Source organism: Oncorhynchus mykiss, chromosome 19 (assembly GCF_057628025.1).
Source record: "Oncorhynchus mykiss isolate SJ-2025 chromosome 19, ASM5762802v1, whole genome shotgun sequence".
In the NCBI taxonomy this organism is placed as follows: domain Eukaryota; kingdom Metazoa; phylum Chordata; class Actinopteri; order Salmoniformes; family Salmonidae; genus Oncorhynchus; species Oncorhynchus mykiss.
The window spans coordinates 45,689,403-45,702,819 of NC_143040.1; the positions used below are offsets into that span (position 1 = coordinate 45,689,403).

Below are 13,417 nucleotides of genomic sequence, written 5' to 3' on the forward strand. Positions count from 1 at the left end.
GCACACCTGTTAATTGAAATGTATTCCTCATGAAGCTGGTTGAGAGAATACCAAGAGTGTGGAGGTGGTTACTACATGATTCCACATGTATTATTTCAAAGTTTTGATGTCTTCACTATTATTATGCAATGAAGAAGAAAAAAACACTAAAAACTTGAATGAGTAGGTGTCCTAACCTTTACTGGTACTGTATAGGTCCCACAGTTGACAGTGCATGTCAGAGCAAAAAACAATCCATGAGGTCGAAGGAATTGTCCATAGAGCTCTGAGATGGGATGGTGTCGAGGCACAGATCTGGGGAAGGGTACCAGAACATTTCTGCTGCATTGAAGGTCCCATAGAACACAGTGGCCTTCATCAATGGATGAAGTTTGGAACCACCAAGACTCTTTCTTGAGCTGGCCACCTGGCCAAACTGATGAATCGGGGAGAAGGGCCTTGGTCAGGGAGGTGACCAAGATCCCGATGGTCACTGACAGCTCCAGATATCCTCTGTGGAGATGGCAGAACCTTCCAGAAGGACCCCCAACTCTGCAGCACTCCACCAATCAGGCCTTTATGGTAGAGTGGCCAGAGAGAAGCCACTCCTCAATAAAAGGCACAAGACTGCCTGCTTGGTGTTTGCCAAAAGGCACCTAAAGGACTCAGACCATGAGAAACAAGATTTTCTGGTCTGATGAAACCAAGATTGAACTCTTTGGCCTGAATGCCAAGCCTCACATCTGGAGGAAACCTGGCACCATCCCTACGGTGAAGCATGGTGGTGGCAGACCCTAAGCACACAGCCAAGACAACGCAGGAGTGGCTCTGGGACAAGTCTCTCTAATTGTCCTTGAGTGGCCCAGCCAGCGCCCAGACATGAACAGGATCGAACATCGCTGGAGAGACCTGAAAATAGCTGTGCAGCGATGCTCCTCATCCAACCTGACAGAGCTTGAGAGGATCTGCAGAGAAAAATAGAAGAAATTCCCCAAATACAGGTGTGCGTAACTTGTAGCGTCATACCCAAGAAGACTTGAGGCTGTAATCTCTGCCAAAGGTGCTTCAACAAAGTACTGAGTAAAGGGTCTGAATACTTATGTAAATATGATATTTCTGTTTTTTTTTAAGTAAATTTGAAAACATTTCTACAAACCTGTTTTTGCATTGTCGTTATGGGGCATTGTGTGTAGATTGATGAGGGGGAAAGAAATATATTTAATACATTTTAGAACAAGACTGTAACATAACAAAATGTGGAAAATATCATGGGGTCTGAATACTTTCCGAATGCACCTTACACTAGATGAGTAACGGGCTGCTGTTTTGAAGCCATTGGCTCCTTGGCACTTCCCTACTGTGGCAAAAAAAAATATTTTAGAAGCTATAGAGATGCATTTATTGATGTTTACATTTGTTTTTGCACATTTATTTTATTATAGACACCTTAATGCTGTGTTGTAATGGTGCCTCTGAAGTGGGTAAACAAACAAAAGTGTGACTTTTGTTTGGTTAAATTTTGGGTGTCTAAAATCTCCCAAATGGCCTGCCTGGCAAAGGATATGATATATGAGGAACAGTGATATGCAATTCTGAATTACCTAAAATTATAATGCCCATGTTGATAATTCAGTCAGGCCAACCTAAGCTGCACTGTGCAAATATGCTAATAGTAGGCCTACTTTTGAAACCGATGAATGAGGCTGTCAACTGAGTCAGAAATTCACAGGTTTCTGATTCTTCTCATTTCTTTCCGGATTTCGCTGTCAAAGTCACACTTTTGTAATAGAAAAACTATCAAATTGGATGTTCTAAACCCATAACAATGTTTAAACCACATCAGGAGATCACATTTTAGGTCTGGAAGAAAATCAAAGAAATTGTTTGGTTGGCAGAGTTTCTGTAGCACATGTGATGACGTTTTCAGTGATGGAAAAAGTACCCAATTGTCATACTTGAGTAAAAGTAAAGATACCTATATTATCACAATTTGTCGTGCATCTTTGGCTCTTCCCTCTTTCTAAATTTCTAATGGATATTTCCATCAGAAAGTTGGAATGGATTTTCAGTCCATCACTCCACTAGTAAACCTGAACACATAGTCAACAGGATAGGGTGAATACTGGGTGGGATGTGCTCATGAGGGCTTGCATGGAAACACCACTGGACAAAGCCACGCACCACCATATTTGCTGGTAATGTGTCCGAGACGCCCAAGGACTGTCTCTCTCTCTCTCTGCAGCCCCTGGTCCGATGCATGGTCCCATCCCCTCAGTGTCATTTACATCCCTTTAATGGAGGAGCAACCGTGAGCCACCCGCACTGCAGTGACTTAGCATGATGAATATCATTCACTTCTGTTTGACCCTGATGGGACCCTTTTTAAAATTTAGTCATTTCTTTACAATAAGCAGTGGAATGCATAAAGAGATCATAGCTTCATATTCAGCTAGGGGGCATGTTTTCAAATGTGGTCCCATCAGACTGAACTAATATCTAAGAGGACTGTAAAATCATAATTCCACCCCCAAAATACTTTGTTGCTATGCTTTTTGTGTCTGAAGCACTTTCTGTGTCTCAAGAAATAGTTGAATTAATTTGTCATTGTTTCCAGTCTGCCACAGTATGCTTATCACATGCAGAGGCTTTGGCCTTTTATTTTAAAAACATTTATTTTTACTGCTTTAATTGCATTGGTAACCAGTTTATAATACCAATAAGGCACATCCGGGGGTTTGTTGTATATAGCCAATAAACCATGACTAAGGGCTGTATCCAGGCACTCCATGTCGTGTCATGCTTAAGAACAGCCCTTAGCCGTGGTATATTGGCCATATACCACACCCCTTGGGGCCTTATTGCTTAAATATACCACCATGAACCACTGGGGTTTCTTTATGCTCAGCAGCTAAGCCTACAGCCTAGATAAAGCAAAGGAACTGATAGGGAAAGGGAACTGACCAGAAGATAATGTTAGATTGGCAGACAAAAAAACAGACATTGATAATCAAATTGATCTATATGCCAACTACTACCAGTAATGATCAGATAATTACAATGGATCTAACACCCATAGATTATTTATCCAGCCAATAACATCAGCAAATGCCTCCCCAAGGTGCCTCCCCAATCTCCACAAGGTGATTGTGTTCTGTCAGCACATTGACTTTTCCCCGGGTACCTGCTACTGCTTCATTGTAACCATTGATTACCGGTTTCAAGACGTAAATAAATACACAAAATAAATGTTGTAAGAGCACCAGCCAATTCATCTTGGTTTATCAGTGGAGGGACAGAGACAAGGGAAGGCAGGCAAGTGGAGGACGCTTCAACCTTGAAGGCAGCAGCAGCCCCCACCTCTCTGACAACCCAACCCCTTCTATAGAATGTTTTTTATTTAACTAGGCAAGTCCGTTAAGAACAAATTCTTATTTTCAATGACGGCCTAGGAACAGTGGGTTAATTGCCTTGTTCAGGGGCAGAACGACTGATTTTTACCTTGTCAGCTCGGGGATTCGATCTTGCAACCTAATCCAACGCTCGAACCACTAGGCTACCTGCTGCCCCAGGTATGGCTTTCTCTCCCGAATCTATTCCCTTTCTGTTGCAGTCAACCGGTTTTACTGGATCCAGCATGAGACGCCACGCGTGACCCAAGCTGCTTGTAAGAGACACCGTCAGAGCCCTGGGGTCCAGAGTATTATCAGCCGTTAGCAATGTTCTGCACAATATCAGGATATATTCTTTCTGTCGTTACCTATGTCACATATTATACATTATTATGTTGTCATTTCTTTAGCATTAAGCTGTTTCTTTTAACTGGTATCTTGTTAAAGATCATTTATTTATCATTTGTTTTGTAAAGGCTGAACTTGTATAACGTAAGCTATTGAGCTAATTCATTTCCAACCATCTTCTCTACTTTTTCTCTCTGGTTCCTCACTTGGCCCTCCTTTCGGTTTGCAGATGTTGTTCTGCAGCATCTTTCACATGCAGTACAGCAGGTGAGTGATAATAGACTGCAATTAATAATGTGTTTCAGGAACACCCCCTAAACACAGAATGTCTGTGTGTCTTTAAAAAGTCCTCACACACAGCATAGGCATAGGCTATGGTCAAATCTGATCATTTCCTTCAGCAGAAAATCGAATTATGGTCTCTTTAAGTCTGTTAATTACAAGTTTGGAAATAATGGCGGTTGGGGACTTTAAGAGACTTCTCGGAGTCTCACATGACACGAGTGATAAGAAGCCATTTCACAACATCAGCTTAATTTTCCTTAGTGATATTTATTCCCAGAAAGCCACTCACTTCATTTGATATAATGTTTGCACAAAAAAGACTGAGCAAGGAAAATCCATTCTGGTTCTTAGAAAGGTCATTATCATGGTAAGCCATTTTTATGATAGAATTCAAGAAATAGAGGTTATAACCAGTACTTACATTATTCATTATCAGGACTACAAGCTTTTCAGTCTATCTAATATGTATTGTTGTTGATATGATGAGTGAGCCTAAGTCCCGACAGCATCTGTTCCTTCTTTGACTATGCAGAAGACCAGAGGGACCAAATACAGAATTCAATGTTCCACCGTAGAGGAACATAACTAGACTACCAAAAATACAATAATCATGTGTTCCCTTATTAAATAATGGAGAGGCTAGCTCATTCACACCAAAATCCATTATGTAATTGTATTTGATAGAGTAAAGGTTGTTACCACTATTCACATAATTAGTGTTTTTGATTACTGAGTACCCACTGGGCACAGACGTCAGTTCAACGTTTAGTTTCGAAATCAACAACAAGTGTCACCATTTCATTGGATTTAGGTTCAAAGTTGAGTGAAAAAATATGTCATTCCCTTTCGTTGATGACTTTTGCAAATCCAATCAGTTTTTCTCGTTCATTCAATGACATCACGTAGATTTCTTGGGTTGAAATTACATGGAAACATCATTAATTCAACTAGTTTTTGCCCAGTAGGTAAAGCTTTAGGAAGCACATCAATGACAAAAACATAGCAAAGGACCAAAAACATTAGTCAACTGTAAAGTGGCTACAACCCATATGGTTAAGTTCCTGCCTCAGTATAGGTAAATGCAATACTTGATCGGATTGTGTGAGAGAAAAACACTAACACATATATGTAGCGTATGGTGGACAAATATAATTGTATTCTCTTTTACTGTGAAAAAAAAGAATTGCAGAAATTGATATTACATAGATACTGTACACAGACATGCTGTGTAAAATACAATTAATAAAATACATGAAATTCATAATCAATCTTAAATGACAGAATAAAGTAACAAAATGTCACACTAACAAATCGTTCCTATGATGTGCAGAATGAACTGGGTCCAATGGCCATCAAAACCTCATCAGTAAAAGTAGATTCGGTCCAGGACCGGGTTTAGGAAGCTCTGCACTAGTTCACTGGGTTACTTGCTCACATAAGCCTTGGGTAAAAAAGAGAAGCTATCCCACATTGCGTCTGCTTTTTTGTCGGTTGGGGGTGGGGTGGGGTTGGATAGGAAGTAGGGTGCTCTGAAAAGAAAAAACAACCAGGCACAATTTGAGACATCAAAATAGGGACTTTTCTGGGGCTCAAACTCTCTTTCTTTCAATATTCTATCGTTCTCTCTTTCTTTGTCCTCAGCATTCGTCTGCATACTCTAAATTTGTTGAGCTGGTATTGCCCTCTTTCCTCTCTCCCCCTTCCTCCTCCACCTCCATCTCCTCCACCTCTTCCTCCTTCTCCGCTCCCTCCTCCTCCTTCCTCCTCTCCATCGCCTCACAGGCCCTCCGCACGTCCTCAGGAATGTTCCTCTTCAGGTCGCGGTTCTTGTGTCTCTTGGCCAGCTTGGTGAGGGAGCGGAAGCGGAGGTTGAAAAGATTATCCTCTGACGAGGCCTGCTGTGTCTGCTCACTGCCTCTCCGCTGGTCATAACAAAGATCCCCTGCCCCTTTCGCCCTCAAGTTATTCAGCTTGGTGTCGATGCTCTCCTGGGAGGAGGTTTTGAAGCGGCCCTGGTCCAGGCTGGCAAACACAGCCCTCCTCTCTAGGGAGAGCATGTCCAGGGAGTGGGCCCTCTGCTCCAGGCCCAGCTGCCTGCGCTCCATGCTGCGGATGGTGGCGGCCCGCTGCAACTTGTCGTGGATCTCCACACTCAGCCGCCTCCGCGTCTCTCGGAACTCGGCCCGCACGTTGGCCTTCCACTCAGCCGCATGGACCTTGAACTCCCCCACCTGCAATTACACAAAGATGGAGAGTCATTAGAGACAGGAGGGTGGAAGGGGTGCACTACATCAAAGGATCTTCTACAAATTCCCCTTCAGACAAAAGCCTAGCTCCTTCCATGGAAAGCCAATACCACAGGATCCATCCATACTGTATGTACAGATAAATAGCTTAGTAAGCTCACTATTAACACGTCAGCCTGAACACTAATGACTGCATCTCTAATTTAGCCACTTCTCACACACAGCGGTCTGTCGGGAGTGTCTCAAGGGCTCCAGACAGGGGCATCAACCAGGCATAATAGCAAAACAGACACAGAAGGTGGGTAGGGTAAGAGATGAGTCTAGTAAGGACTGACCTATTAGTTTCCACTGCTTTAGATAATGTAATGACAGGCAGTGTAATTTAATGAGCAGCACCCACCTCCTCTTTGGTCTTTTTGGACAGCACTCTGAGCCAGTCTCCAATCATGCTCAGGACAGCAGCGAAGTAGGCCAGGCCCACCAGGATCCAGAACCAGACCAGAGGCTTGTACCACTTCATGTACTCGATCTTCCGATCCCCACCTGGAACAACAGAGGAAGAGTTGTTACATTTCATGTGTGTGTGTGTGTGTGTGTGTGTGTGTGTGTGTGTGTGTGTGTGTGTGTGTGTGTGTGTGTGTGTGTGTGTGTGTGTGTGTGTGTGTGTGTGTGTGTGTGTGTATGTGTATGTATGTGCCAGTTACCACCAAGTTATTGTCAACAATAAAACATTTGCCACCCCAAAAATATTTTCATTACAGACAGATTAGTATGACAAGGGAGGTGGAAAGGTTCAGTTTGACAAACACAACATTTGTAATTGGGTTTTGAAGAGACTTTATGTTATATCAGCATTATTTTGGATTATTTTTGCCATAATATTCCCCTAGATAAATCCTCCTGAGATATAATTACCGGCAGTCACTTTTAGCATCATTATTCAAGGGATTATCAATGTAATGCAGACACAACAAAACACACGCAAATAAAACATTGAGTTGATTGAGAATCCAATGGATAATTTCAGATAACTAGAGTCACAGTACATAAACCTGTTATACCGTAACACTATCATACCTGCCACATAGTCCCCTATGCCAATGGTTGATAGCGTGATGATGACAAAGTAGATAGCATCCAGAGTCGTCCATCCCTCGATGTGTTTGAAAATGACTGCCGGGATGCCAACGAAGACTATGCACCCAGCTATGATGAAGAGTATGGTGGAGGTGACTCTGATTTTGGTCTGGCTGATCTGTTTGTGTTTTTGCTGCAGTACAAACAAGACATGGTCAGAGGACGACAGTAAGTCAACAAAAACAAAGTTGTCAAAAAAATTATTGGAAAAAAGTTAGCTATACACAGTACATTTCCAGCTTGAAGAGATACAGTTTCATCAATTACTTCATGTATCAATACCCATTAGCCAAAACACTCCAGAGCACCCCAGGCACCAAGAAAGAAAACCATACAAAACCACCCTTCCATTCATCCAGCAGGAAAATCCTAATTCCCAAACTCCCCCTATGTCACAGAAACTCAAGTCCCCTGGGGCTTTCAGTAGTCTGAAGAGGGGCTTAGCTCTACATTTTGGCTTTTAGATCCCAATAAACAATATTACATGGACAGGGATCAGCACTCCTACTCTGATATGCTTGATACATACAGCTTGCTCACAGAATCTCAATCAGGTCCTGGCCCTCTACCTCCACTGCTCCCACACTACATCAAACACCTCTGCCCTCACTACAAGAGTCCAAAACCATTCACTGAGCCTGGTATAATACCTGGATAACAGACATAGCTTTTACAGGGATGACTGTATCATGCTGTAATCACCCTATTTGCTGTGCTGTTCACAGTGAAAGGGGTGATTTATAGGTTGGAGGTAATATGCCTAGTTTTCACTGTGGGTAGCATATTGGTGTATGAAAAATGTATCAAGCCCTACAAAACTGTCTATTATAATATAATATTTTCAAATGTCCTGTTGCTCCAGGATTATTTTCCTGTTGTAACAAACTAATCTTCAAATTAAGATCCTACATCTGTACATAACATGCCCCAAATACTCATTTTCAAAGACCCCTTTCTTCACAAAATAAGTAATCAAACATGGTGTGTCTAAATTAATTTGAATAAACGTATTGAAAGTTAACTATAACCAACTTATCTCTGAAAGCATCATGTGCTTATGCAGTTCCAGTAAATCCCATGCACATAACAAAACCCAAAGTTCTCAAGTAATCCAATTTACCCTGTATATCTTCTCCACCCTCAAGACGCTCTTGACAAATATGGTTCCTAGCTGGTCTCCGATGCCAGCCAGGAGGAACCCAAACAGCGGGATGCCAAATATGGCGTACAGGATGCAGAAGATCTTCCCTCCCTCCGTGCTGGGTGCTATGTTCCCGTAACCTGTCACAGTGGTGTTTTGTTATGTAAAGCCTGTGTTATATTCCTGCAGTTGGAGGTCGGAGGTAAATAAGCACTAAGAGAGGAAATAATCAGGTTGGGCTCAGAGAACATGACATGAATTACAACTTGCAGTGAATGGAGAGACAAAACAGGGCAGGGATGACTAAGGCACGGCTTCATCTAAACCAGCACGGTGGGATGTGTGTCCCTCTCCAAATTGTGTAAACAGATGAAATGGTATTCATATGTTATGCTAAAAAGACACCCTGGTGTACTGTTCATTCCCACCTCCCGATAGGATGCTATTATCATCAGTAAATCATGTACTGTGAAGACACACACACACAGACATTAGCATAAAGTACATCCTGTGAATGACGTTTGTTTTACCCATTTCCCAGCAAGCTCATGATAAATAGCACACATTACATTACAGTAGTGTAATGCTGACAGAACTGCACTTGAATTAGCGAGTCACGGCACCCGTAGGTTACCTCATAAACTTTCACGTTAAAGTGATATTGCTTTATTCTACTCAGTTAAGAGGAGCAAGTAATGAGTTCGTAGGTTGGTGATGGAAAGTACCTATCGTTGTGATCACGGTTCCAGCAAAGAAGAAAGCACTGCCCAGATCCCAGTGACTGGAGTTGTAAGACGTGTCTCCGATCGGACTGACTCCTGCACTGACAGCGTCGATGGAATGCTAACAAAGAGAGAAACAGGCAGGGTATAGGGTTGGTTATTTTAACTGGTAGGCTACATAGCGATTCCACACAGTTCAATGTGTAGTTCATCTGCTTAAACAGACAAATGGTGAACAAAATGAACCCAGAACCAACCACAGTCAAGCCCTTTGATATCACACAGGGCACAGGCCAATGGAATAACCTGTGTTGTCTTTGGTCTTTCAACACATGCTACATACAGTAAAGAGGACAGTACCATGCCACACTAAGCCCTCGGCTGGTGGAAAGACAAAACCATAGGCCTAACATGTGTCTTGACTGCATTTAATTGCCACTATAAACGGCCGCCCCCTGTGTGTGCCGTACACAGCATGGGTTATGCAATGTACTTGAGAGCGAATGACTGATGATTGTGCCGACCTCTTCAGATGAAACTTAAAGGTCACCAGTGGCAGGAGGATGTATGGTGGGGAGGGAGGGAGGGCCGGATAGACGGATGGGGGGGGGGGGGGGGCACTGAGGAGATAGGCAGGACAAGGTGGGGTGGTGTTCAGTGTTTTCCACTGTCCAGATGGCTAGCTGTGTGCTTGTGGCGTGCAAGGCAGGCAGCAGTCGTGGTCCGCCCCAGCACTTCTGCACTGCTGAACTGGCCAGGTGTGTGAGAGTCAGAGTCAGTATATCTGAAGGGTTGGGTACCCACTGTCCGGGCACAGGGCACATCCATAAGGAACACTTGCTTTGTAATTATTACTATCAGGGCATGTTTTTTTATTTACTGAGTGGTGGATGAAAGATGGCTGCATAGCAAATGTTGGATTAGCCCATAATATCAACAACATTAATGTATCACAGTCAATGCTCACACCATACAACCCCATACTTAGCACATTCTTACAGGAATGCATAACTTCCTCTACTACAAAGACTGTTCAAAGTGTCTGGTGGTTTGTTGTGTGTGTGTGGCCAAGCTTAAAATACTAGTGTTTTGGCATTTCCTCTTACACCCAGCGAAAGTCCGCGGAAACAGTCACCTACAGGAAGCCTTTTATGTTTCGTTTTCTCTCCGATCTCAGGTCTTATTTAGTCCCTGACTTATTTCTCCTGCTCTGTCAGAGGCAGAGCATTAACGTTAGAGAACTACAGTCTCCTGCTACCTCTCATTGTCTCCTTATTCTGTACTGTAGCAAGTATCCAAACAAAGTAGTATATTATATCCATTTTCTCCATTATATAATCAGAATGTTTATGTGCGTTATACAATAAGGTAGAAATTTTAAAATCTTTTTATATAAGGATGTCACGCCCTGACCTTAGAGAGCCTGTTTATTTCTCTATTTGGTTAGGTCAGGGTGTGATTTGGGTGGGCATTCTAGTTTTCTATTTCTTTGTTGGCCGGGTATGGTTCCCAATCAGAGGCAGCTGTCTATCGTTGTCTCTGATTGGGAATCATACTTAGGCAGCCTGTTTTCCACCTGAGTTTGTGGGATCTTGTTTTTGTAGCTGTCTAGCCCTGCAGAACATTACATTCATTGATCTTTTTTGGGGGGGGGGGGGTTCATCTAAAATAAAGAAGGCACTTGTAGCCTTCTTGATGGGAATATACAAATACAAGACCAACCCATGCCTGCCTAGTAAACACCTCCTCACTTCTCCTCCATGCTGTCAGGTGGTAGTGATGAGTACTCCCTTGTGAATATGGATCTATCTACCCTGCTGTCACATTTACAGAGAGAGACGGAGTCAACAGCACATCTTCAGCAGAGGAGCACTACTTTATACATATCATTGCACATGCCCTCTAATATATATGCATGTGTCGGAAGTAAGACGCAGAACATTAAGTATGGTGTGAATCTAATTGAGCTGCTTTCAGTATTGAAAACATAAATACCCAGTGTATTCTATAAACCTGATTACCTGGATTGCTACTACCGCCCTTTAGCACTAACATCTGTAATCATGAAGTGCTTTAAAAGGCTGGTCATGGCACACATCACCTCCATCATGCCAGACACCCTAAACCCTCTCCAACTGACATACCGCCCAAACAGATCTACAGACAACGCAATCTCAATTGCACTCCACACTGCCTTCTCCCACCTGGACAAGAGGAATACCTATGTGAGAATGCTGTTCATCGACTACAACTCAGCGTTCAACACCAAAGTGCCCTTCAAGCTCTTCACCAAGCTCGGGACCCTGGGACTGAAAAACCTCCCTTGATAGCATATGATTGAACATGCAGTTTTTAAGATAACTTGTACTGTACTCCAATGAATCTGGACATCACCCATACATCACAATATAGGATAGAAATGCATATGTTTCAAGACCAAACGCGACAACTACATTTTCTCCCAGTATGTCTAAATATGTCATGTTCAGATTTACGCAATGCAGCCTTATTAGGGATAAAGCACAAGGCAACGCTGACGCTGAGTTTTAGACTCTCAGTGTGACCAATGATACCGGTGCTGTCCAGGCTAAAACAGCAGTAGGCTCCACTGCCCAGGTAAGTTTAGTTGTCTATTTCCCTACTTCTCTTGACTAAGCCAAGATCAACTTCACACTTGAGCAGTTGAATATATACACTAGGTTATTGGAAAGGAGAATGTATTCTCAATCACCTATCATCGATAAATAGAGGTATGAAGAAAAACATCTAAAATATGAGCAACAAAAGAACTGATAATAGACAGAGTGTCACACCCTGACTTTAGAGATCCTTTTAATGTCTCTATTTTGGTTTGGTCAGGGCATGAGTTGGGGTGGGCATTCTATGTTTTCTGTTCTATGTTTTCTATTTCTTTGTGGTTGGCCGGGTATGGTTCTCAATCAGGGACAGCCGTCTATCGTTGTCTCTGATTGGGAACCATACTTAGGTACCCTTTTTCCCACCTGTGTTTGTGGGAGGTTGACTTTGTTTAGAGCACTTTGCTTGTGAGATTCACGGTTTGTTTTTGTAGTGCTTATTTTTTTGTTTGGCGTCATTTGGATTAATAAAGGAAATGTACGCTCACCACGCTGCACCTTGGTCCGCTCCTTCCAACACCCGTGACACAGAGGAAGAATAGAGGAAATAGATTCCTTAAAAGCATATCCCTTGTTGTTAGCAGCACAGTCTGGAATATAATCTCTGTCCAGGTTTTACTAACAGATATTATTGTTATAGGTGGAACCACAGACTGAAAGGATGAGTTCCCTCTCTCCTTAAATGTGCATTACAATCTCCACATCATTAAATTTAGGGTAGTGCATCAGTGAGAGGCACTCTATATTATAGAGGCTCAAAAGGTTAGACATGAAATGTCTGGTTTTAGCTCTGTCAGCACAGCCTGAGTACCTCAGGACAACATTTTATGTATTTTTAAATAAATAAAATAATTTCACCTTTATCTAACCAGATAGGCTAGTTGAGAACAAGTTCTCATTTACAACTGCAACCTGGCCAAGATAAAGCAAAGCAGTGCGACACAAACAACACAGAGTTACACATGGAATAAACAAACATAGTCAATAATACAATAGAAAAAGTCTATATACAGTGTGTGCAAATGAGGTAGTATAAGGGAGGTAAGGCAATAAATAGGCCTTGGTGGCAAAATAAATACAATATAGCAATGAAACACTGGAGTGATAGATGAGTGTGCAAGTAGAGATACTGGGGTGCAAAGGAGATAAATAAATCAAATAAATAACAGTATGGGGATGACGTAGTTGGATGGGCTATTTACAGATGGGCTATGTGCAGGTGCTGTGAGCTGCTCTGACAGCTGGTGCTAGGAAACAATATAGCAATTAAACACTGGAGTGATAGATGAGTGTGCAGGTGGAGATACTGGGGTGCAAAGGAGATAAATAAATAAAATAAATAACAGTATGGGGATGATGTAGTTGGATGGGCTATTTACAGATGGGCTATGTGCAGGTGCTGTGAGCTGCTCTGACAGCTGGTGCTTAAAGTTAGTGAGGAAGATTGATTTTTTCAGTGATTTTTGCAGTTCGTTCTAGTCATTGGCAGCAGAGAACTGGAAGGAAAGGCGGCCAAATGAGGAATTGGCTTTGG

General features: G+C 42.5%; 1 protein-coding gene across 2 annotated transcripts in view; it reads right to left on the bottom strand.

Annotated features, from left to right (window-relative positions):
* Positions 1-5,131: 5,131 nt before the first annotated feature.
* kcnk10b (potassium two pore domain channel subfamily K member 10b) overlaps positions 5,132-13,417 on the bottom strand; it is a 32,325-nt gene continuing 24,039 nt past the window's right edge. For both annotated transcript variants that reach the window (XM_021574082.3, XM_021574081.3), the window contains exons 3-7: positions 9,251-9,368; positions 8,505-8,665; positions 7,325-7,517; positions 6,648-6,790; positions 5,132-6,232 (exon numbers count right to left, since the gene is read on the bottom strand). In XM_021574082.3, coding sequence (XP_021429757.1) covers positions 5,639-6,232; positions 6,648-6,790; positions 7,325-7,517; positions 8,505-8,665; positions 9,251-9,368 — 1,209 coding nt within the window. In that variant the 3' untranslated portion in view covers positions 5,132-5,638. The remainder of the gene's footprint in view (positions 6,233-6,647; positions 6,791-7,324; positions 7,518-8,504; positions 8,666-9,250; positions 9,369-13,417) is intronic.